This window comes from Sardina pilchardus, chromosome 2, assembly GCF_963854185.1.
Source record: "Sardina pilchardus chromosome 2, fSarPil1.1, whole genome shotgun sequence".
NCBI lineage: Eukaryota > Metazoa > Chordata > Actinopteri > Clupeiformes > Clupeidae > Sardina > Sardina pilchardus.
Window position 1 is genome coordinate 21,766,850 of NC_084995.1, and position 24,909 is coordinate 21,791,758.

General features: G+C 44.9%; 2 protein-coding genes across 3 annotated transcripts in view; both read right to left on the minus strand.

Annotated features, from left to right (window-relative positions):
* Window positions 1–6,656, minus strand: part of vapal (VAMP (vesicle-associated membrane protein)-associated protein A, like) — a 31,474-nt gene extending 24,818 nt beyond the window's left edge. Inside the window, exon 1 of one of the 2 annotated variants that reach the window (XM_062521945.1) lies at window positions 6,428–6,656. In XM_062521945.1, the coding sequence (XP_062377929.1) occupies window positions 6,428–6,485 (58 nt within the window). In that variant the 5' untranslated portion in view covers window positions 6,486–6,656. The remainder of the gene's footprint in view (window positions 1–6,427) is intronic. The other variant, XM_062521938.1, reaches the window with a different exon arrangement.
* Window positions 6,657–8,001: 1,345 nt separating this feature from the next.
* LOC134066605 (ras-related protein Rab-31-like) lies at window positions 8,002–24,503 on the minus strand. The gene is made up of 7 exons (XM_062521981.1): window positions 24,306–24,503; window positions 23,511–23,590; window positions 20,788–20,869; window positions 15,918–15,989; window positions 13,679–13,785; window positions 13,122–13,231; window positions 8,002–11,694 (listed from the first exon to the last, which is right to left on the minus strand). The coding sequence occupies exons 1-7, from the start codon at window positions 24,342–24,344 to the stop codon at window positions 11,597–11,599; spliced, it is 588 nt and encodes a 195-aa protein (XP_062377965.1). The 5' UTR covers window positions 24,345–24,503; the 3' UTR covers window positions 8,002–11,596.
* Between the last annotated feature and the right edge of the window lie 406 nt (window positions 24,504–24,909).

Sequence of the window (24,909 nt, forward strand, 5' to 3'; positions counted from 1 at the left end):
CATTTTCAGGATCTGTGAGTATCCAGGCAAAGAGGAAGTCAAGCTGGAGGTGTGGTAATCACAATGTTCATCATAAAGCATGTCAAGAGTGTTGGTGCCAACCAGAACAGGAATGTCACTGCTGGAGCGGATGTCAGGGATGACTAAAGCGAGGGTGACTACTTCAGGCTCAGATTCAATGAACTCCTTGGGGAAAGCTATCTTCAGTTCTACATACCCTAAGTATGGAACAGACTGTCCGTTAGCTCCCTCAACTTCAAGCAGATGCTTCATGGGCTGAATGGGCTGATCAGACAAGTGGTCTCGGTAGAATGACATAGAGACGGTGGTCACTTGAGAGCCCGTGTCAAGCAAACTGTTGCAGTGCACGCCAGAGATGATGATGTTAGCAGTGCACTTATGACCAATGAGCCCTCTAGGAAGGTTAAAATGCTGCTTGGAACCTGTATAGCAAAGCCTTGCTTTAGTCGTTGGGGTTGATGTGGAGCAGGGGGGTTTCTCAGTTCCTGTATGCTCCATAACAGGAACTAATGCTGGTTTAAAGGAACGGAGCCGGAAACACCATGAACTTTGTCCCAGGCCCGCTGCCTTTCTCTGAGTTCTCTTCTCTTTGTGTCAACCAGCGCTGGATCGGCCTGGCTACTACATGCTGAAGAGACGTGGCCATCCTCTCCACACTGGAAACAGTACCAGGGCTTCGGTCTCTTGGGAACAGACTCACCTTGAGTGGCTACTGCACGGTCGGAGTGGGTCCAAGCGCTGTTGACATCCTTTTTCTTCTTTGAAGAATTCTTGGACTGCTCAGACTGTGAGGCTGTCAGGGAGGCAAGCTGAGCTTTGAGTTGAGCAATCTCCTTTCTCATTTGCTTCTCACCAGCAGAGAGTGTCTCCGTGAACTGTGTATCAATGCCAAGCTCATCTGCATCGCAGTCCCATACGTGGTGGTGTTTGTACTGGACTTTAGTTCTGGAGAGGCCCAAATGCTGGGACATTCTGTTTGATTTTGCAGCCTGCTTATCCTCCTCAGTCCGGAGAAGCAGCAACAGATCAGAGAATGGAGGCGGAGCATTCTTCTTGTGCTCAAGCTGAAGACTGGAAATGAGAGCGTTGTTCCAACAACCTCTACAAAACTGTTTTAACAGCTGGCGGTCAAAGTCACTAAATAGAATGCCTCCTCTTTGCACGACCCGGTTGAGTGCTGTCTGCAAACGGCTCAGGTAAGCAGAGGGCTTCTCGCCAGCATCCTGGTGGGTGGTAAGAAACTTTGCGAAAAGCTCATCGCCATCTTCAACTGTGCCGTAGGCAGAATCAAGGATGTGAATGTAGGCACTGACATGAGCGTGAGGCCCTAAGTGTTTCACCAGGTTGGCTGCAGGAGGCAACAGGCTCTCCACAATCTTCCTTGTCACGTGCCTTGCAGACACACCCGGGTCAGAAAGCAGAAACTCAGTGTGGCTGCGCCAGGTCTCGTAGTCCACTTCATGGTTAGGGATGGGCAGCCTACCAGAGAAAGACCGCAGCTTAGTGCTGCTGTGAGAAGACATGCTGTCAGTGCCTCGGACAATGTGCTCCACTACCACCTTCTGCACCTCAGGCGTTGTGAGCTGACTCACAGGAAGTGTGTAGGATGGTCGTCTGCTGAGCAAGGGAACGTCAGTGTCAAGCTGAACTGGAGGAGGAGTGGCACTAAGAACATTAGCTGCCATGACAGATGGTGAAGCCGAACTGTGGCAATCAAGAGATGCATGCCGGTCATCAGAGGTTGTTGCTGGGCTGTGCATGGTTGAGACACCTGAGCTTTCAACAGGGATGGACGGTGAGGAAACAGGTGCGTCAATTCCAACAGAAACTTGAAGACGGGAGAGCTCATCATGCAGAAGTGACTGCAAGTCCAGACCGCTCAGTTTAGCTATGTCTCTTAGTGAGTCTAGGTATGTCTGTGTTAAACTACTGCCTACGTATTTTGAGTAGACACTAGAAAGCTGCTTAATGCAGTGGACTGTGTGGGGATCATCTGGGGAAGACCTATAGTGTGGTAACTGACCAAGCTTTTCTATTGTGAGCCTTGACTCAAATTCAACAATGACTGTGTTTTGTAATTCTGGATCAGAACTACTTACGTGTATCACCCGTGAAAAAGGTCCATGTTCCTCTAAGAATCTAAAAATTTCCCCATCAGCATCACTGTCACTTAAACCACTCACTAAGACAGAGTTAGACACTTTAATATTCTGTTGTGTAATTATTTCCATGTTTAAATATATAATATTTTAACTACCAGTAACTGTATTAGTATTATGAAAGTGTATATCAGTATCAGTAACTATCAGCAATAAGCAAGTGTGTATCAGTAACTATCAGTATTCAGTAATAAGTAAGTGTGTAAGTTCAAGAGGAAAGAGAAACGGAAAGAATAATAGAAAGTGAAAGTGTATACCTTACTATGCAAAGAACACAGTATGTTCGACTCAACTGTCAAATACGTGCTTCTCCTGGCTGGGCTCGCCAAGTTTATGTAGCGCCTCTACTCTGGGTATGTTATAAAGGGCTACAAGAATTACACAGCATGTATCTATGCTTAGGCTGGAAATACAGCAGCGAGTTAAAAGGGATAAGAAAGGGGAATGGAAATATCCTTGGGCCTTATGAAGCTAGGTTCGCTACTGGAGAAGCAGTAATTTGACATAAGACAGAGTCAATAAATAAAACAATAATTTATTAACCAATAATAAAGGATAGGGATAGTTCAGGTTATATACTCAATTCTCGGTAAGTAGGTATATCTAATAATAATTTCCCCAAAATAATAAAAAAACATAAATATTAAAATAAACAAAGAAAAGCAGAGCTCTGAAAATAAAAATAGGCAAAGTCCATAAAAAATGCAAAAAGGGAAAAATGGATGGTCCGTGGGTTAGAGGGTAAAAAAGGGAGAAAAAGGGGAAGAGAACAGTCCAAGGGAGTGTCGAGTGTTTTGGTGTCAGTGTAAGTGACGGCTTATCTGGGGTAGGGCAGGAGGTCCGGTCTTCTAGGGAAGCTCCAGGTTCAAAGGGAATCAGGTCAGGATCGGGTGGGTAGGCTCGCCATCAAGGGTTCAGTCAGGATTCATAACATATAAAAAAACCAATCGGAGTTTCACGGGGAAGGAATATGCAGACAAAAAAAGAAGATCGTCAAGAAAAAGAGTTGATACAGTAGAGATGATTCAGGAAGGTGAAAGAAAGGTGAAAGATGAGTGATTAATCAAGAAGTTCACGGGGAATTCAAACGGGTGGAGGTCTCAAAGTCAAGAATCATAAAAGTGAAAAGTCGATAGAAAAGCTTAAACAGAACGGTCGCTTAGCAACCAGCACTCCACGAGCTGCAACAACTGGAGCAGTGCACAGAAACAAATGTGTTCATGTGTATTGTGTATGTGTCTCTGGTAACAAACCAGAGGTGGGTTACACTAGCATTAGGTAAACATTCTAAAAAGACGTGCTGGCAGCAGACGGTTTTGGTAACCTAGCAACAATAAACACTTGACCGAAGTGTTGAGAAAAGGAGGTTCAGGGAACTCTCCGCATAAAAAACGCGATTGTTGGACACAGCCATAGATATATGGACACAGCAAAGTTGTCTTGTCTCTTGTGTGTTTCCTGTATTTTAACCTCCTGCCTTGCCAAATACGTCATCAGTCACACCCCTAATAGCGGGGTTGATCGCTGTTCCTTTCATATTGAACACGGCTCGGCTCTGATACTACCCCCCGAGACGGGTTGGATTGCCGAGGCGGGTTGACTCCCCACCCCGTGTCGTCAATGTGAAAGGAACAGCCTTAACGTTAAATTTGGCTGATTTAGCGTTAAATTCGGTGAATGTGAAAGGGACTATAAATAAACCACAAGCAGCCAGGCAGAGAGAGAGAGAAGAAAAGGGAAAGGGAGAGAGATCGGCAGCCTTGCAGTCCCCCCTACCCCTATCCCAGAGAGGGCATCCGGGGCAGAGGCAGGACTGGAGACAATGGCACCATGCCCAGCAGTGCCCATGATGCCCATCATACCCAGCAGTGCCCAGTGGCAGTGATGTGGGCCCCTACAGCTGCAGGTGTCTGGGTTGCCCATAGTATGTACAGTACAGTACACACACATACACTTTCTTTCTGCTACACTCTCTCACACACACAATCAAGACTAGAGGCACAGTTGTACTCCTTGGGTGGGTATGTGTTGAGTTAATAACATCCCCCAGGTGAGCTGTTCCTGGATCAGCAGAGGACTGAGATACTGTCCAATAATCTTTCACTTAGCTGTGAGCAGTAGGCAACAAGTGAGTTACACACACGCCTACACACACAGAGTGGACAGGGTAGTGCCACCTCAACACACGATGGGTGAGACTGACCACACACATATACACAATGAACACAAATCAGTGCACACACAAACATGATCTCATAAGACAAACATGCCAAACTTGTTGCCTAACCAGACCTGCGGGGAGTGTGTGTGTGTGTGTGTGTGTGTGTGTGTGTGTGTGTGTGTGTGTGTGTGTGTGTGTGTCCGTCCTTCCCTCACATCCAGAGAAGCACAGGTAGTCCTAGGAGCCTATGATAGTTTCCCACGAGGAGGTAGCGATTCCCAGTCACACAGCCACAGACAGAATGGGGACAGATAAGCAGTCCCATGCTGGTTAAAGAATTATCTCTATATTGCGGGTGATCAAATCTGCCTCATCAGAAGCAGCCAGGCAAGTATCATCCTTGCCAAAGTTCAATGAGACTCATGCGATCTGCAATTGATCTGGATGCATGCAAGGTCCATTGACATCTGGGTCATTTCTATCGACAAATTACAAATCTACCATATTACATTTACTTCTACAGTATTTTCTACAGATATCTGATCAAGTTCAAAGTACATTCGGAGTCCATGCCCTTCATTTTAAAATACGATATGCACCTGATAGATCCAATCATATATTTCCAAATAACAACAATGCAACCAATTCGCTAGCTAAACGCAGTCGACCCTTGAAAGCATATTTCCTTCCGGAGCTGCTCAGCGGTTGGGAGGTTTGCGCTTTGTGCACTCTGGATGTCTTTTTGTTTTTTGTGCGCTCTGAATGTCAGGCGTGGATGTGTGCCGCTTGTTACGTAACATCCCGCACCTACGGCGGAGAACATTAGCTCAAGCTATAGCTTGCAACACACGTCGTGAACGCGGCCTTACATGCCGGTAGATCTGATCACCGGTCGGTGGTCAGGTAGTTTTAGACCTGACGCGAAGATGTTTAATTCAGCTACTGCTAACGTCTCATCTCCTCACAGAAACGTGGTGCTGCGTCAAGTAGCCAACACTTGCAAAGTTAGGCTGTTTGAATGCTGGCTGCAACTGATTTGGCATCTGCTGAAGACACTGCTAATTATCAAACGTTATAAAGTCATTTGCACAGTTATGAAAACACAATAATGTTAAGAAAACTTGACCTGAACCCCGCCCTCACTTAATCGAACTGGTGGTCTACGAGTCGCGAGCCAAGATCACCACTGATCATTGCGTAGCATAACTGTTGTTGTTTCATGGACAGCACACTGTACAAGACAGCCACCTGATCAAAACACGCCGTACAAAAGATGACAGCATGCTTCACATTGTCTGTAGCGACCAGTCATGAATGTAAATGTCAATTCACTGACCGGTCAGCTTGGCAGATGGCACAATGAATGACATAGCCCGCTAATCAGTCACAACAATTCTCCAGCGCTTTGATGATAACAATCAGATTTAGCAGCGACCTAATTATTTTACTGACAATATATTGTTAATGTCAACTGCTCTTGTAAAATGTAAATTAGCAAACTAAATCAACTGTGCTAGCGTTATCAGCTAACCTAGCCAGCTAGCTAACTCTTGGCACAGGGACATGATGGCCATCCACATCGAGGGGAAATAAGTGGCTGTTTCGTTGCACGGATGACAAGCAACCGGGTATGAAGGTCCAGGCCCCCTAAATGCGTGGGTGATAACGAGGTAGCAAAGCCAAAGAGTCAAGTGGCAGGCAAATTGGACAACTATTTTGGATCTTGATGATGGCTTGCGGTTACGGATGCCTCGACGCCCCCCTGGGGAACTTCAGTCACAAGAATGAAACGTGCTCGCTGTCAAAACGCCTGCCAGACAGAACTGTCAGTTTATTAGCTAGCTAGCCAGCAAGCCAGTCAGGTTAGCTTGCCATGGCCAAACTCATGCCACTTACAGAAACGTCACTAATGTTACAGTGCGGAGATCTGCAGTGGCCCATACATTCTCGTTTTCTCTACCTCAAAATGGCGGTTTTGGAGTCAGTGAACTAATCGGGGGAGTGTGAAATTATCCATGTCGTTAAAAAAATATGTTAGCATGCTATTCAGTTGCAGTCATGTCGTGACAGTACGTAATTCCCTTACCTTTAAATCTAAGATCGGTCGGTGGATCAAGAATGATAATCTGCTCCAACTTGGACATGTTTGCCAGGGATGCGCTTAGGTGACGGTTCCGGGTGCCACTGCGAGCGTAGAAATCCCAAACCTGTTTGAAGCCACTGACTGAACGTACTGTGTGCGAGCGAACGAGTAGCAGAAGGATCCAGGCACTTGAACGCGCGACTCCTGAGCGCGCACTCGCGCAAGAACGATGCTTGGTGGTCGATGATACTTCTTGGAGGTTAATTGGTGGGTTATCCTTGTTTATTCCGTTAGCAAACTCAATTTATTAACCTTGGAGATTCTTAATCCAATCTAGATCACAATTATACCCCGTGGTAAATCAGGCAACTTGATGAACATGTTCTCAAAACATCTTGTCCCAGATTCTGAAGCATCATGGCAAACAGAGGCTCTGCTTCTGTGTGGTAAACTTAGACAAGGTTCATTTTCTGCCAAGTTCCTTTGATCATGTGAATAAAAACACTGCGTGGTGGTGACACTGGCGAGAGCCGCTTCAGTTGTAGGCATATTCTCTCTCTCTCTCTCTCTCTCTCTCTCTCTCTCTCTCTAGACAGTCTCTGTTTGATAATTTTTCATCTGTGTTGTGTCTGTCTGATGTTTTCTAACCTAACCTATTAGCCTGCACCATATGTGAAAATGAGAAAACCCACCACAGGTTGACAAAACAAACTTTCTAAATCTTTCCAGCTACGCTGAACTTGGAGTAGCCTATGTAGGCCTAATCTCAAACCGAATCCATCCATGACTCATGGAGCGACACTCATTTATGGTCTTTTCTGTGGCGATACTGTTGCACTGTATCACAGCAGTAAACACGGGCCTCCAACATGACAAGTGACAAACTACAGACCACAGGAGTCAGAGTAAGTGCCGAGTAAGTGCGCGCAAATAAAACATGCCCGTTCAAAACGCACCGAGTTCAGCATTCTCAAAGGTCAACTACGGCGGTGTTGACAGAAAGCTACAGTGAATGAATAGTCTAACAATTGTTTTTGATCCTGATTTGTTTATATTGACATATAGTAGTAGCCTACCTGGTTGGCCTACTGATATTTCAGAATAAAAAAAACACCTTATAATGCGTAAACGCTAGATTCCACGCAGGATGATCACCTTACAGAGGTTTTTAGTAGGCTATGTAAAACATTTCCTCTATTTTTGTTAGGTATCCGCTTGAAGTGCATTCTCTTTTTCTGCCAAAGGTGGGGACAACGTATTATTTTACAGACAGATCGACTTACACCTTGCGCTCTCAATTACGCCTGTGGCCTTTTCGCTGGAGAGAGTACTTGCGGCTTATTTTTGTACCACATGGCTTGCTCTAATCATAGTGTCCATACCGCTATTTTTTAACACAATGTTATGAAATGTACCCGCACATGTTCGTGGGCTGTGGCTCTTAAACTCATGTGGTGACAGGTCTTAGGACGGGAGCCGAGAAGTTCTCTCATGTTACTTCGGCCAGTTTAGGGAATGTTCTGTTCCCTCTGCGCTAGATTAACTGAAATTAATGTAGGCTACAGTAATAGACTCAATTAAGGTAGACAAAGTATGACTTTATTAAGGATTAATGCAAAATGTTAACACTGTCTGGATCATACATAAACAAACTGAGCAGGTTCAAATAGGCCTACATCTGAAGGCATTGGCAGCCAGAATCTAGCACGACTGTGATGGCGTATTAACCACAATCAAGTTATAGAACCAGGGCGGAGAGAATACACATAGGGCCTACCGTTTCTGAAGCGCAAACACAGCATCAGATAATCAATACCAAGCAAGCAACTATTGTCAGTACACACACTCCTCACTTCAGTGTTGTGATGTAAAAGCACACGAATGTATGTAAGGCAACAACGACTGCATCAACAGTGTAATTTCACGGACAGCCCAAAGGCCTGCTATATCTGCTTAGACATGGTTGTGTTCTCAGCTGTGAAACACTGAGTAATGCTGATCAAGATAAGGCCTTGGTCAGATGTTGCAACTGGCGAATCAATATGGGACTCTTAAGAAACAGCATGACTTGAAGGTTAAAATGATTATTAAAAACACAGGTTAAAGAGGCTTATGTCCCAATAACAACTTCACCATCAACAATGACAACCTATCTTATTGTTCTCAGCAGATAGCCTGCAGTTATGGGCATCAGGTAGGCCTTTGTCAAATTACTCAATCCATATGGTCAAAAACAACGCTAATTCAGATGGGCGTTTTTTTATGTAGGCCTAATAGATTCTGGCAGTTGTGAGGAATTGGCCACTCAGAGTTAAAAGTGATTGGCTTCAGAGATACTGTGACACAAAACAAATCACATGCAGCCTGAAGTCAATTGATGCTCTGACCACATATCAGTGTCAAGGTCCCAAGTCCATCCACAGTTCTAACTGATTTAGGGTAAACAAATAAACACATTCACAATTAATAGTGGTTTGTTTTAGAGGATTTTTTTTCTTTCAGTTTTACAGAAAATAATCCACTGAAGGCACATTTGGTCCTGGTTATTGATGTTTGCGTTTAGTGAGTGACTAGTGTTTACGCGCACACACACAACATGATCAATCAGAAACCAGGAGAATAAGACCACAAGGCACTTGAGCGGGTAGGTCGCGCAACACAACTTGTTCTTATGGATGGAATACAGTAACTAAACTAATATGATTCCTTCAGTAATTAGGTTCTCTTTCCAAACATAAAGAGCATTACAATTATTGAGAGCCTAGTAGACTTGAAGGCACGATACTCTCACCCTGTAACACATGGGCACTAAGCAGGAGTGAGATTCTGATTGGCACACAATACACAAGCTCTGCTTAAAGACCATGTTTTCATTCTTGCCAATATGAAAGACTCAATGTACAAAGGTGCTAGAAATGAATGAATTACAGATGTTGAATCTCACCCACTTATGATCATTTCTGATGCATTTGGAGAGGTAAGACTGCACAATGTCTAAATAGTACCAGCTATTGCCATTAACTCACTGGCTGTTCATTTTCTTCCATGTCCTTCAACGATGGGATTTCTACTACTGCTTTAAAACCACTGGCCAGTCATTCAAGGTATTTTTTCATTCAACAAGTAAAGGTGATGATGCAGTGGGAAACTATCTGAGAAATGTTGCTGGGCAATCATATGACCACCTCATAGTGTTATAGGATGGTCATGACAAGGTTGTACGCTGATGACTAAGGTTCTCCAGATTAAAAGAATGCCCAAACGACACAGCTCAGAGTAGCACTGGAACAGCTGCCTTGTGCATCATTACCTACTGTAATACACTGAAGCATGTCAATGGCCCAATGACCCAATCAATATAGTACAGGGCACAGGGCTGCTTCAATGTCCACTTCTACCTGTGTGATCTCCACCGGGTGGGTGTTTGTGACATCCAGCGTACACTCTCAATCAACCAATCAGAACCCAACAGCAGATGAAGCCGTTAGAAGTCTCGGTTATCCTTGCTTACTATACTACTCTTTGCAAACAAAGGGAAAAAAACATGCACACAGATGAAGCAGAGAAACACAAGAGAATAAAGGAGTCTAAACTACAACGCTACATACATATGTTACATAACCCTATAAATACATGTACATCAACTCCTGGTTAAGGCACTTCATGGGATGACAGAGGACTGATGCCACCTAGTGGACAACGCATGTAAATGCCATGGTAACGCTCTTGAGTTGGTAAGCCTGTCTACTATACAGGCCTAATTAGCGAAGCACAGCTTCTTTTACATCCAACATACAAGTGAACTTTTGCAAATGCTGCACCAAATCTATTAGCAAATTTAACTAGCCATCAAACATTAATTTAAAAGGTGACAACTAGGTCTCCCTAGTATATGTTACATACCATACGTTACAACTGAAAAAAAAAAGAATGTACCTGTACACAATCATGGATTAAGGTATGAGCAGGTAATACGTTCCTCTGAAAGAATTCTGGAAAGTCAACAATGGACGTCTGGATAAAAACGTCCCCACTTCTCCAGATGTGGGCTGGCCCACTAACTGAAGGCTTGAGAGGGGGCCACATGTTCACACAGACTCAGATTCAGGAACCTCCAGCCCACTCAGTTCCTCTTTCCTGGACCAGAGGTGGAAAAACACACTTGGTGCCTGTTACCTAGGAGACAAGGGACTGTGGTGACCTTCTGGATCTTGTCCAGACTAGGGGGTCTTGGAGGTTCCTGGTGGTCCTTGGGGAGGACGGCTAGCTCACTGCAGGCCAGTGTGTGTTTGTGTGTGTGCAATACAATGGTGCGACGGGGTGTGGGCTTGGGCCCTGCTAACTCACTCCAAAGACAGTGCAAACACCAGGTGGGTCCCACAGAGCCGAGTCAAGCGATCCTCCTCCAGAAGTAGCTCTCCAGTGGTGCCATGTTGGTCCTCCTGTGGTCTGCTGTTCCGCAGTGCTGTGGGGGGTCTCTCCCTCCTACTGCTTCTGTTGGACACTGCTGCTGTCAGGAGGACTGGCCGTGCATGCAGATGGGTGCGAGATGCTGGGGGCAGGGGGCTCCTGTTGAGAGGGTAGTGCTGTGGGGGGCATCTCTCCAATCCTACTGCTCCCTCCTGGGACTAATTGTGAATGACTATGGGTGTGAGCTGTAGGGGGTGGCGTTGGGTGTCTCCTGTTGGGCAGGTGTGCGGTGGTGGGCAGGCATGGATGAGACTGTTCCACGGTGCTATGGAGGTCCATGGCGCTGGGGCGTCCAGTCAGACGTGCGGAGTTGGGGCAGGTCCTCCCTGGGATCCGGTGTGCTGCTGCAGCCTGAAACACTAAGCTGGTCTGGGCATGTGTGCGTGCGTGCATGCATGCAAATATGTGTGTGTTTTGTGCTGATGTGTGAAGGGCACGCCTCATGCATTGAGGTTGTCCTCTGCAGTGAGAGGCCTGAGCTTTCACTTCGTAAGGACGGGACCGCTAGGTGCTATCACACTTGTAGCTTAAAGCCTGCGTGTGTGTGGATGGAGGGATGTATTGCGCGCATGTATGGGGGGTGTTTGCATCCACATGCATACACGCACCTACATGTGAAAATATGTGTGCAGACCTATATGAGTGTGTGTCTGTCTGTGTGTGCGTGTGTGTGTGTATATGTGTGTGTGTGTGTGTGTGTGTCTAGCAGCAGCGGCGGGTGGATGGAGGGGCCTGACGGGTCAGCTTGAAGGACTCATTGCTGTCCAAGTCTGGGTTCTCCAGTGGTGGGATCTGGCGACCTGCAGAACACACACACACACACACACACACACACACACACACACACACACACACACACACACACACACACACACACACAAAAACAGTCAAAGGTCGCCGCCAGGGTCAGATGTCAGACATTACACATTGCATATACTTAACCCCTCAGCACATTCAACCATGCAGTAGATCTACTTTACTATTTCACAATTTAATTAGAAAGTCATATTTAGAAATTACGTATTCAAAACACAAGTACATGCACTATGACAATTATTTTAAGCAAGTCACTTTATAAGTATTTGGCTCATTGCAGTGCATCATTACATGTGAACATAACTAATAATAAAAGATCCTCCAAAAACCTATTCCAAATTCTTAATCTATCCCAAATCATGTAAAAAGTTTCTGAACTTAACTGCAAGTGTGACTAAGGGTGGGAATATAGTCACTCTCCGACGCACACACAGATGATAGTCACTCGCAGACGCAAACACAGATTAAAGTAAAATGTGCGTCTTAACTCCAGTGAGCAGTCCTGTCTGTAGCTCCACTGCTGAGCCTTAACTCCAGTGAGCAGTCCTGTCTGTAGCTCCACCACTGAGCCTTAACTCCAGTGAGCAGTCCTGTCTGTAGCTCCACTGCTGAGCCTTAACTCCAGTGAGCAGTCCTGTCTGTAGCTCCACTGCTGAGCCTTAACTCCAGTGAGCAGTCCTGTCTGTAGCTCCACTGCTGAGCCTGAGCCTTAACTCCAGTGCTGATTTGCACTCTGGAGTTTCCCCAGGTTCCAGTGTGAGTCACACATAAAACAAATCCACTACGCCCCTGCCCAGAGATCTCTCCACACACACACACACACACACACACACACACACACACACACTACACCACAGCTGCCTTGGGAACCAGAGGTGGCGACACGAACACACACACACCTTAATGTGCAAAATGCTGACTTAATGTGATAAAAAAAAGGTCAGTGTTATTCAGAACAAATGTCACTGTAGTAGTAAAGGGGGGAAAAATATAGCCTATTCTTTGTGAGTGTGTGTCAGTCAACATTCTTGACCAACAAACGTGTAGTGTGCACACCAAGCATTTGTGGAAACACAAAGCATGTAGGCTGTTGAAATGCAAGCATGCACATAACAAACAGGCTACTAATCAGACGATCCTTTGATGGCTCTGACAGCATCCATCAGGACCAGATGGCTAAAAGAGCCATCAGCCGCCTGGCCAAGGTCACGGTGGCCTAGCCAAGGTCATGGTGGGCTGTTTTACAACGGCGCAGGCGTGAGCTCGCGGCACATCCATCCTAAGCTACGTCTCATGCGTCGGGGCACAGGCGAGAGGCAAACGTGCGGAGTCAGAACGGGGGCCTCACTCTGCTTGTTGTACTCTGACAGGAAGGCATGTCGAGGGGGATGGGACGCGGCGAGACACTCACTGATCTTCTGGAAGAGCTCCTCCACGTTGACGGCGTTGCGGGCGCTGGTCTCGATGAAGATGGCCGCGATGGACTCGGCAAAGTCTTTGGCCTCTTTCATGGGAACCTCTCTGAAGAAGAGGTGGAGGAGGACACAATGAGGGTTAACACAGGCCCGAACACACACACACACACACACACACACACACAAACACCAAACTCTAAAACACACAGACACTCGGACACACAGGCACTAACGCGCACACACGCACACACACACACACACACACACACACACAGATTGTGCCAGGAAAACTATCCCAGGAAAACTATCCAAGAGGGAACCAAACTCAGGGATGAAGCCATGTGGGATGGGATCCATTACGCAAGAGGTCCATAGACAACCGTGTGGAGTACTGGCCAGTGTTTGTGTTTGTTTTGAGTTTGAGGTGATTCAGCAAAGGTCCTCATCAAGAGAGTTCAAGCAGCAAGGAAATATATCCAAAATTGACAGAAATGAAAAAGAGGAAGAAGAGAGAGAAAAAGAAAGAAAGAAGAGAGAGAGCAGCATCAATCACCTAATGTCTCCCAGGTCATTCTTATTGCCTGCTATGGCCACCACAATGTTCTCTGGGCCATGCTCTTTCAGCTCCTTAACCCACTTCTTCAGCGTCTGGAACGAGTCCTGTACACACACAAGGACACACAGAGTTAATGTTTAATGAGTTAATGTTTAATAGAGTTAATGTCTAATTAAGTTTAATGTCTAATGTAAATGTCTTTTTTTAATGAAAACATTTTAGTGCAGCTACACACGCAAAATCTAATGGTAAATAGAGGCATATGAATGTGTGTGTGGGCAATGCATACAATGTATAGTACTGTATATACAAAATAAAACAAAATGTGACCCTGTAAAGCGGAACCAGTCGTTTCGGTAAAATGTATTAAATTAAGTTATTGTGCTCACGTGAACGGCCATAAACTAAGCTTTCCAACGATATGTATATCGAGGGTATTACACAAACTATCGCTAAGATAACAGCATCCAAAGTTGACATGGTTCTCCTGTCACGATATGCCAGAAGAGGAGAAATCACCTTTTTAAGCGGCGCGTGCACAACGGGAATGACAGCAAATGTGTTGAATCTTCGCCGGGTTTAACAGTCAAAACTTATGTTTTCCATGAAATGCGTTCACGATATGAAACTGTAGACTGTATACAGTCGAACTATGCGAAAACGTGAAATTCAACATTTTAACCCGGAAGTTTGTTATTGTTGATTTTCTCAAAATAACGTTGTGCGCAAAACGACTGATTTCGCTTTGAATGGTCACAAATATGAAATACCCTAATTTCAAGTGTATCAACATAGAAAATACAGTAGACACGCCATGTATCACAATAAAATACTGCATTTTAAAAGTACGTTTAAAAAGCGTTTATCTATTGAATCTATTCCTTCATCGGTACACTGAATGTTGATTGAGTGGACAGTGTTTGAGAGCAACAGCTTTTCTCTGCCTACCAGACATGCCATAAATCTACAAACAGTCGACAGATCAACTATGCTAACCTGCCTGTTAGACCTCATAACCTTTATAATGTAGCTGAAATGCACTCAAACTTGTCAAGTGGTGCTAAGTGGGGACCACATTGCCAATGTCCAGATTGCTTGATATTGCACTGTGTGCCGCTGTTGATAAGGAGGAAACATCACGCTTTAAGTTAGTTATTAACTAACTGGGTACCTCGCCAAAATGGTGTTCTAATGATTTTTCATTGTGTTGCTTCAGTTGACTTTTTGAAAAATAATCTATTGCAGGGCAACCATATAAGTGGTTCCATACTGTATGTATTCCGATTGGATGACTAAAATTCTCAAGAAGCTTGAGGTTGGTTTGAGGGGGAGTGCATTGTGTGTGTGAGCAACCTCCACATTACTCATCTTGCACTGGATCAATCTCCTAAATCCAGTACACCCATATGTCCCCACCTCCCCAATAAAATACAAAACCACAAATACTATTTTGGTTTTGAAATACATATTTCAAATATATGTATGGTAAATACTGCCCGTCACTGCGTGCGTGCTTGTGTGTGTGTGTGTGTGTCAGTCGTCAGGTAGATAAAAAAACTTTTATTTTGTTATGGCAGAACAGTGCGCTACTGTATGAATACCAAGGACAACTCTTCACTTCCTGGGAGCCGCCCAGACTGACACAAAGTATCTAATGGCAAGCAAACACGACTGCGCGACTTTGACATGGTTTAGCCAGAATCAGTCAGACAACTTTTTAATCGGGCCAAATTTGTGTCTGATTTGTTGTGTAGTTTGAGCAGGCTCACAACACCCAATTAGACGTCACAATCAACGTTCCAGCTCTGATCTGATCCAATTAGTTTTTCTGGCATGTTTTATTTTGTCAACTGTCTTGCTTTGTGAGCAGTCAAACATACAGTCTGAACAAAGCATTCACATCTGATTGTATTATGAGTGACCATGTCTGTCTGGCTTAATACTACTACGGAGTTCCTGACAGGGAGGCTACACCTAACATGTAGCTTTACTGAAGTTTTCCATTCACAGAGTGTCTGCTGCAACAATTAGCAGCCACTATGCTGTAATCAATGGAACTGGCTACACCAGATGTGGTAGCAGCACGTACCTCTGAAAAAAATAAGACCAGTCTTCTAAAAACTATTGTTATGCTCTACAAACGAAGCCCTTCAGCTGCGGACTCAGCGTAGCCCGAGCCTGGGTTCCCTCCACATTCAACATTCCAAATGAGACCGTTCAAAGAAATGGAACTCACCAGCTTTGTGATGTCATAAACGATGACTGCGGCTGCGGATCCCCTGTAGTACATGGGCGCCAGGGAGTGGAACTGAAACCAATCACATTAATCAACACTTAGCCATGGCAGTTCATTTCACATCAAAACGTTATAATTGTTATAATCACAGGGCACCATGAGCTTTGAGCCTATTTCAATACCACACTTGTGTTATATTGCAGTAATGTGGTTTCACATGGTCTGTTTTGCATTTGACTCTTAGGGACCTAAAACCACACGACTATGAGTAATGTTCATTGCTTATAAAACAGGTTACAGCTCCATAACTTGGGTGTCTAGTCAATTTTATTCTATTGCATAAAAGTAAAGACAAACATACAAACAAACATGCATGCACACCCACACATGCATGCAAAAGTGATTTGACTTGACATGAATAACCCTTAACCAGCAACCATCACTCACTAGCAACCAAAATCAGGAAGAGAAACTTGCACAGTGCATACAATTTCTCACTGTTAGACTACACCCAAATGACCCATCTTGGTCTTTCTCAGTCTGGGGGCGGACATCCATGAGTCAGCAAGCAGCCCGTGTCGTGACCACGGTGACACCAGCACTCCGGCTTCTTCAGGCCCTCTGCTCTGGTGCTGCGGCTGCACCGGTTAAAATGCTGCACTCGCCTGACTTCACTTGCGCACAGGAGACCCAGCGGAGAAGAGCAGCGGAGTCTAATCATCTACTGGACTCTGCTCTGCAGAGATCACATCCAGACTCCCAGTCTACGTGCTACTTTTGGGTGTGTCTTTGGAGGCCCATGCCCTGGCGCTCAGCTCTGGCTGTAGTCCGTGTGGACGGTGTGCCTGGTTTCACTCGAAATCCTAAACGCTGATCTGACAATGAGCTTGGGGCTAAGTTCAAAATGGTGTCAGGAAATCCAAAACAGTGCAAACCTGTATGGTATGACAGGCAAGTCTTAACAATGCTGGCAGGAGAGTACAGGGTACAGATATGCTGATACCAGGGCCTTCCTCAGTCAAGACACGTCAGTCTGAGTGACTGTACAGGTATACTATAGCTGGCCCCGGGGCATGTCTGTCTTTAAGTCATTACGTCAGAGTCCAGAATGAGTTACATTTCAGAGTCTCCTGCTGGACACAAATCTTGTTCTGAGTGTGTAACTCTAATGCTCCCTGAGGTTACTATACTGTAGACACTGTTCCTCTAGCACTGTTTGTCACTGTTTGGTGGTTGCCCAAACAAGCAGACAGTAATAGTAACCAAGGGGAGAAACTGGTAGTTATTACAGACCCCTTAATAGTTAGATAATATCTGTCCATGATTGCTTTCTTGTTGCTATTCCAGTAGCCATTAAAGTCTATGTTCTTTTTTAAGCCGTGAGAACAGTGAGGGGAATGGGGATATTTTTGTCCTGCAGGAATGCCATGGCTGCAACTGCAATCCCTCGCTGCATCCCAATCCTGATCTGGATCACGATCATCATGTAGGACACTGAGATATGGTCACCCCCCCTACCGTGTTCACAAATGAGAAGTAAATAGGACCAATCAGAAATGTGAATGGAAACACACACACACACACACACACACACACACATATACACACACACACACACGACACACAGTCATACGGACAGACCTGATTAAAGCAGTCTCTCCCTCCCACTCATTTGTGAGGGTTATGATCTATTTCTAACTGGGGTAATGAGTGAAATGCACTCCCCGGAGTGTTTTCCTCAAACCTCCATCCACAGAGTGGTCCTTCTCTCTTCCCTTAGACAGGCAGCAGAGGCAAAACAGACAGGAAGTGATGTCATCGTGGGGACAGGGAACTTGGCCAAACGTTAAGGCCACTTTGACCCACAGGCAGTGGTGACACACTTTTTCCTGACTGCATGTTTGGCAGTGCCAGATTAACACACACACACACACACACACACACACACACACACTCACACAATCACACAGTAACAGTGTTATAGTGACTCTCACTCTCTCACACCATGGTTCTCATTTACATTCACATTCAAAGTGTGTCAAATGTAAAAACACTGACACACACACACCCCTGACCACTGCAACATATTCACTCACACCCTGGCTTACATTCACTCTCTCTCTCACACACACAAACACACACAGAGAAAAGCTCTGCAATGCAGTGATGGCACACATGCTCACTCAGCAACCTCCCACACACTGGCACAAACACAACTGGCAGCCACACACACACAAACACACACACACACACAGAAACAACATGAGCCTACGCACACACAAATATACCCAAATACATGTGTGCGTGCGCACACACACACACACACACACACACAAACATACACACAGTGACACAACACAAACACATACCATCACATTCGCTCATTCACCAACAAACTTCCCACACAGACGGGCAGGAAGAAACACACACACAAACACTCTCTCTCACACACACACACACACACACACACACACACACACACACAAATGACCAAAACAAGGACACATCATTCATCTAATATAAACAAACAGATTTAAACTTTCTGCTTACAATGAGATTGGGGGTAGAATAACTAATGCAAAGTAATGAAAAATATGTAAACCCACAATCAGCCTCAATCTAATATTAGCCCACACTAAACTACTCACAGGCACATCTACTGTCTAAACTCACACACACATAAACACACACACACACACACAAATCCACGTCATCCCACAAGTCATTACACTTGTGAGTGACCCCTGCCCTGACATCCGGGTGTCATGCACACACGCACACACACACGCACACACACACACACACTGACCCTGTTTGTGTGAACACAGGGCAGCGGAAAGAATGATGTGCACACTGTCCAGAGTAAGAGAGAAAGAGAGAGAGAGACAGAGAAAGGCTGAGACAGAAAAAGAGAGAGTGAGAGAGAATACACCAGCGAAACAAAACAAAGGAATAACAGATAAAGAGAGAACATGGAGACTGGAGAGAGGGAGTACTGGCAGTGAAAAACAGAGGGACAGAGATAGAGATAAAGAGAGAGAGAGGAGAAAGGGATAGAGAGAAACAAAAGAGAGTGAAAAACAAAGGGAAATAGTGCAGTGAAATGGCCCAGATATCATGAGAGAAATCAGAGCAGGAGAGAGTGAGAAAACAGAGAGAGAGAGAGGGGGGGGGGGTGGGCAGAAGCTGAGGAAGCAGAGGTAGGGATGTCACACACACACACACACAGGGCAGGGATATGACACACACATACACACAGAGGGCAGCGATATCACACACACAGGGTGGGGATGACACAATCACACAGAGAGCAGCGATATCACACACACACACACACACACACACACACACACACACACACACACACACACACACACACATACACACACACACACACACACACACACACACACACACACACACACACACACACACACACACACACACACACACACAAACAGGGTGGGGATGACACATACACACAGAAAGCAGCAATATACTGTAACACACACACACACACACACACACACACACACACACACACACACACACACAGGCACAGGGCAGGCCCAGTGGGGTTGGGCGGAGGTGTGGGGGTGGCGTGGAGGTGTGATGAGGTCAGTCATCTGATTTGGAAAGACAGTCGATACCTTCTGAGTGCAGGACAGCCTGTTGGGTGGCCCCGGCAACCCAGGGCCAAGCACAAAGTCCACTACACAGACAGAACAAAGTCCACTTCAACAGCCAAGTCAATTCTTTTCCCAAATATGCTATGTATGACTATATTCACCTTATTCCTAAAACCTACTTCCATTCAGGTTTTCATCTTCTGTCCATTCTGTTCATAACGTTTAACTTAGTTGGGATGCATAAGGCACTGTCTTTACGTCAAACTACCATCATATGAAACTGAAACTTGAAAACAGGATTTCAGAGAACTTGAAATGACCTGGTAACGTCTATAAATGGCTCACGAAGGTGGATAAATATGGTTGACTTGACTTGACTATTCTATACTTTAACTACAGTACAATATGTGTTCATCTTTAGCATTCAACTCACCACCAATCAGTTGTGTGTCTGACAGCCTGTGTCAATGTGAGTGTGTGTCTATGAAAGTGTGTGCATACTGTATTCGCTCAGTGTCTATCACTTCATCAATATCTATTTTGCCTATAATCGCTACAAATCTGTGATTTATTTTACTAATATTTCTGGGTCTCTCATCACTACATCTCTGCTAGTCGCTTCCTGTCCGAATGTGGATTTGGAGTTGTGGATTTAGAATTGCAGCTTGTTTGAGTACTGTAGTCTTTATCCATAAGGTTTGTTTGACTTTGTGATGTCTCATAGAGAATATGCAGCGCTGTTGATTCTATCCATCAAATATTAGGTGCTACTGCATCTGTAGTCATCATTGTTGTTCCCTGTTAGCTGCTGTTCCTCATCAAGACTAGAACTGATCTAGAATCAACTTCTAGCAGGGCAGCAAGTGGTATTACTATTGTTATTACGCCAAGGAGGCTATGTTTTCACTGTGTTCTGTCTGTGAGTCTCTATGTAAACAGAACTGCACAAAAATGACCGGTGCTATGTCCTTAACTCTGTGGTGGAATGGTGTAGCATGGGACTTGGAAGAACGTACATTTTCTTTCAGTGGATCATGTTCATGGGCTGCCTCTACAAATATACTTTCAATTGCGACTTTCAATGTTGCGAGATATTGCACTTGACCTTGGCGGAGGTCTGTACTCTCCAAAATGCCCCACTAGTTTAGCACTGTTATTGGATTCCAGACCTTAGGGGGCTGAGTCTGTACCCCGTCTGTGGTCTGTCTGTTGTGTAAATGGCGTGCTCTTCTGTTACCCACCCTCTCCTGGCCAGCCGTATCCCAGATGAGAAACTTGTGGAGCTCGTTCCCACATGGGACGGTCTTAGTCAGAAAAGATGCACTGCAGACAAAACACAAACACAAACATTACTGTGTGTGTGTGAGAGAGAGAGAGAGAGAGATGGGGGATAGAGAGAGAAAGATGTGGAACAGAGAAAGAGATGTGGAGAAAGAGAAATGGTTAGAGGAAGACAGAGAGGTGGGGAACAGAGAGGATAGAGAAAGAGAGAGATGGGGAACAGAGAAAGAGATGGGGAGAGAGAGAGAGAAAGGGAGGTGTGTGTGTGTGGGGGGGGGGGTCCTGAGGTGGATGGGCATAGAGATTAGAAGCTGGGAACATTGCGCATTAGTGCCTACACTGCTGCCCTGCGCCTTCCTCATGCTAATCTCATTTTGTCTTCCTTTCTCCCCACAAATGTTTTATTTTAGTTTCTAATCTGATTAGCCATGAATAACTCCTATCATTGCAGCCCCTTTTCCCTTGCTGCTGGATCAACACTAAGCTGCTTCCTGCCCTGCTTTGTGTAACACAACCAAATTAATGCCAACACTATCAGACTCTGGTACTTGAGTCACCCACATAGTGAAAGCAACACAGTGTATGAACTGGTGTTTACCCCTTTGCTGGCTCCTATGAACTGGGTAAACCTTTACAGCATCGTTTTTCCACGTGCACTTTTCCTTGAAGGTATATCGGAGTGCCATGCATGCACATTGGATAAGTAAACAGGTACCTAGGACGTTAAAAAGTAATGAAGAGAGTTCTGCAAAAGAGTTCTTCACAGTCCTGCAAAAGGGTCATAGTTCAGCAGAGCTGCATAGGGGCAACACCAGGCGCTCCAGGTGGCAAGTGCACCATCGAAATGAGTTCATTCCGCAATCGGCACCCTCGTCATTTTGCCTCACATGCACCAGAATGGTCCACAGCTGTGAAATGTGTCAGGCTTGAACCGTAAGTTTGTGGTGAATTTGGAATTCAAATTGGCACTTTTTTAAACACAAGCATGTCACGCCTGCTGTGGGCCAGACGCATGCTTCAGGGTTAACTGACAGTGTCAATGTTGGTGCAAGCTGCACACTAGATTTGAGTAATAATAATGCATCTACTGTACCTCCTTCCACAAAAAAATGCCTGGTGACACACTTGGGAAACTTTAAACTCTAGACTTGTCTAGGCATACCCAAAGCAAAGATATTTTGACATATCAGGAATATGTTACTATGTTTGATGTTCCTGTTAATAGTAAAGATCTCTGCCTATGCAAATAGCATAGCCTGAAATAGGTCACAAACGGAACCTCTGTAGCAGAAGCGGTTTTTGATAGGCCGCCACCCATGGAGGTGTCTGGTAGGAGGCAGCACAAGCGCTTAAAAGCCCATGTGAATATTGTGTTATACTTCATTTGTGCGAAATGGGTTTTCTATCAGTCATTTGAATGTCATATCAATTATCATGTCACCATATGGGTCTGAGCAGGCACCCCTTCCATTCTGTGCAGGAATCTACTGCCAGAGAAGGTCTCACACAGAGGTTGTGGAAGAAGGCGAGGACAGAGGGGGGCAGGGGAGTGGGGATTTATCAATGATCTAGTATTCTATCTAGTAACCTACTTATGCAATTGGTAAAATCAATGACACCACAAACTGTTTCAAAGGAAGCACATTTCATTCATATGTTCAATACAGCTATAGTTTCACAGTTCTGAGTTGAAAATAATACCAAATGTGTCTGCACACCACCCAGGTGAACTGGTTTAGTCTTAACTCCCTTGACTCTTGGTTGACAGTGCTGGGACATAATTAAATTAAAACAAATGGACAAAGCAAAACACAAAGGCAATGCCCTCATTGCCATCTCTTTATGAGTAGGAGTTTATGATAAGTCAGTGTTCAGTTTTCAGTCCAACTGAACAAACAAAATGGAGATCTAATGTCACCAAAATAATTGCATATTATTTGGTTCTGTGTGTGTGGGGGGGGGGGGGGGGGGGTCCACCAAGGGTATCATGCAAGCTAGAACCTCCACTGCCCTGTGGAACAGTCACACAATCTGTTGTTCTTCCTGGAACATCATCAACTCAGGGGTTCTACAACAGGCCTGAACCGTTTACTTCTGCCAGAATTTCTGGAATTTCTGCCAGGTAGGCTACCCTTCTTGGAATTTACTAATCTACTGGTCATTTAACTTGTGTCCAATCACAGTTTACCTCAACAAACTCTTCACCTAGACACTTAGTAGACATTTTGATACCACAGGATTACCCCAATATTAGGTCAAAGCAGCAGCTGTGGAATACAAAGATGACCCATCACTCCAGCAAGCTTCTTGCTGAATATTGCAGCATCATCAACAACAGCAACCCCCAATGCATAATTTTCCCTTTTCGATCACACAACCCCTGACAATGAGTTGGTATGATCCCTACATGCTATTATAGAAATAAAAGTGAATAACATGTACTCGGTTCCAAAGGAATCCTGTACTTTGCCTTGTTGGCCTGCAGTGTTAACAGACTGATAACAATTCAGTTGGTGAAGTGCTGTCTCAGGGGCTCCAGACACATTCTTTCCCTCTTAAAAAAAAGATGAGCTAAGCTCTTTCGCGCTCCTAGACAAAACCACAACTGAGTCATATTCTGCTTTTAAATTACAAATGAGCTGGCACTACGTAGACAGTAAGTTCGGACGTGAATGTCACCTACCCAATAGTTGGACTTATGTTATGGTCGAAGTGGTCCTGCACAAAGCGGCACACAATACTAGACTTCCCGACTCCCGTATCCTATAAGAAAGCGGAAAAAGTGTAGGCTTCAGGTTAAGTTTTCACCAATCCTAACCAATATTCTTACGTGTCTGGTCGTTATCCAAGCATCCGGGGACCAACACTTCCAGAATGACCGGAAAATATGTGGATAGCCTACTTGTAGCTTGTACTCAGAAGGACAATGTTGACAAAACACTTCAATTCCGAAACTATTCCTAAAATGTTGGATTTCTGTGGACAAAAGGGCTATGCGCTTTAGAGCTGCTGTCCAGTTGCCAGCAGCCTGACAATGTGACGTAATGCCTGCCTGTGGATGTTGAATTGGCATCGCTATGCAATCGGAGAAAATGACATCTGAATGAACAGAGAAACATGTCGGGGCCTAGCACAGAGACACCGGCTTTGGCAACTGGTTGTGCAGTGTACGAATGTTACACAGGATCGGAAAGCAATATGTTTTTCCAAAAATAGATAGACGTTAGGCAATTACGACAGGGTATTACCAAATAGCATTCTCAATCAGTAAACAATGCGATTTTCGAAATAGTTCTGTCTTAAAGTTTTTTTCTGATCTCAAATTACAAGTAAAACAGAGAATAGCCAAATTAACCAGATTCCCGAGAACAATACCAGCTCGAGGTTCGCTCATGTTTGCCTGACGAGACGAGCAACGGAACCGCAGACTCGGGAAATCTGCGAGGAATCCGGCGGACGAAGTTTTTTCTCGACTTACCCCGAGAAGGCAGACTTTTAGTTCCCTTATAATGGCCATTTTAGACTCTCTGCGAAGACTGGCGCATTCTTCGTCTGCGTTGGATACGTATTATTGCTTCAGTGCAAACATGCTTACAACGACATTTTCGGTATTAAACGACAAACCCTGCCCCTGAGCGACTTGTCTGACCATCTTCCCAAATATAACGGAAACCAGTTGGAGTCACTCGAAGCGGTGTCAGTCACGTGATGCATGTGCCTCTCCTCTCTCCGTCTTAAAGAACTAGCCAGACAAAAAGATAAAAGGGCGACCTAGTGGGAAATTAGGTGGTCTACAAGCAAGGAATAGTCGATTGCAGTTATATGGAAGTTCTCTTGCCTGGTCTTAGAATTATTTTCTGCCATTAACTATATGGCAACCCTAGTAAGTCTGATCGCCGATTCCGCATTCCTAAACGGCGGGTCGTCTCACTAGGTTAGAGCGGTCAGCAATATGGAATGCAGACATAAAGCAGGCTGTAGCCTTAATAAAAGTAGGTCACATAAGGGCCGTGTGACGAAGCCAGGTGAACTTTCTTAGTCAGATACAGAAAGACAAGACTTTGTTAATTGTCTGTTTATGG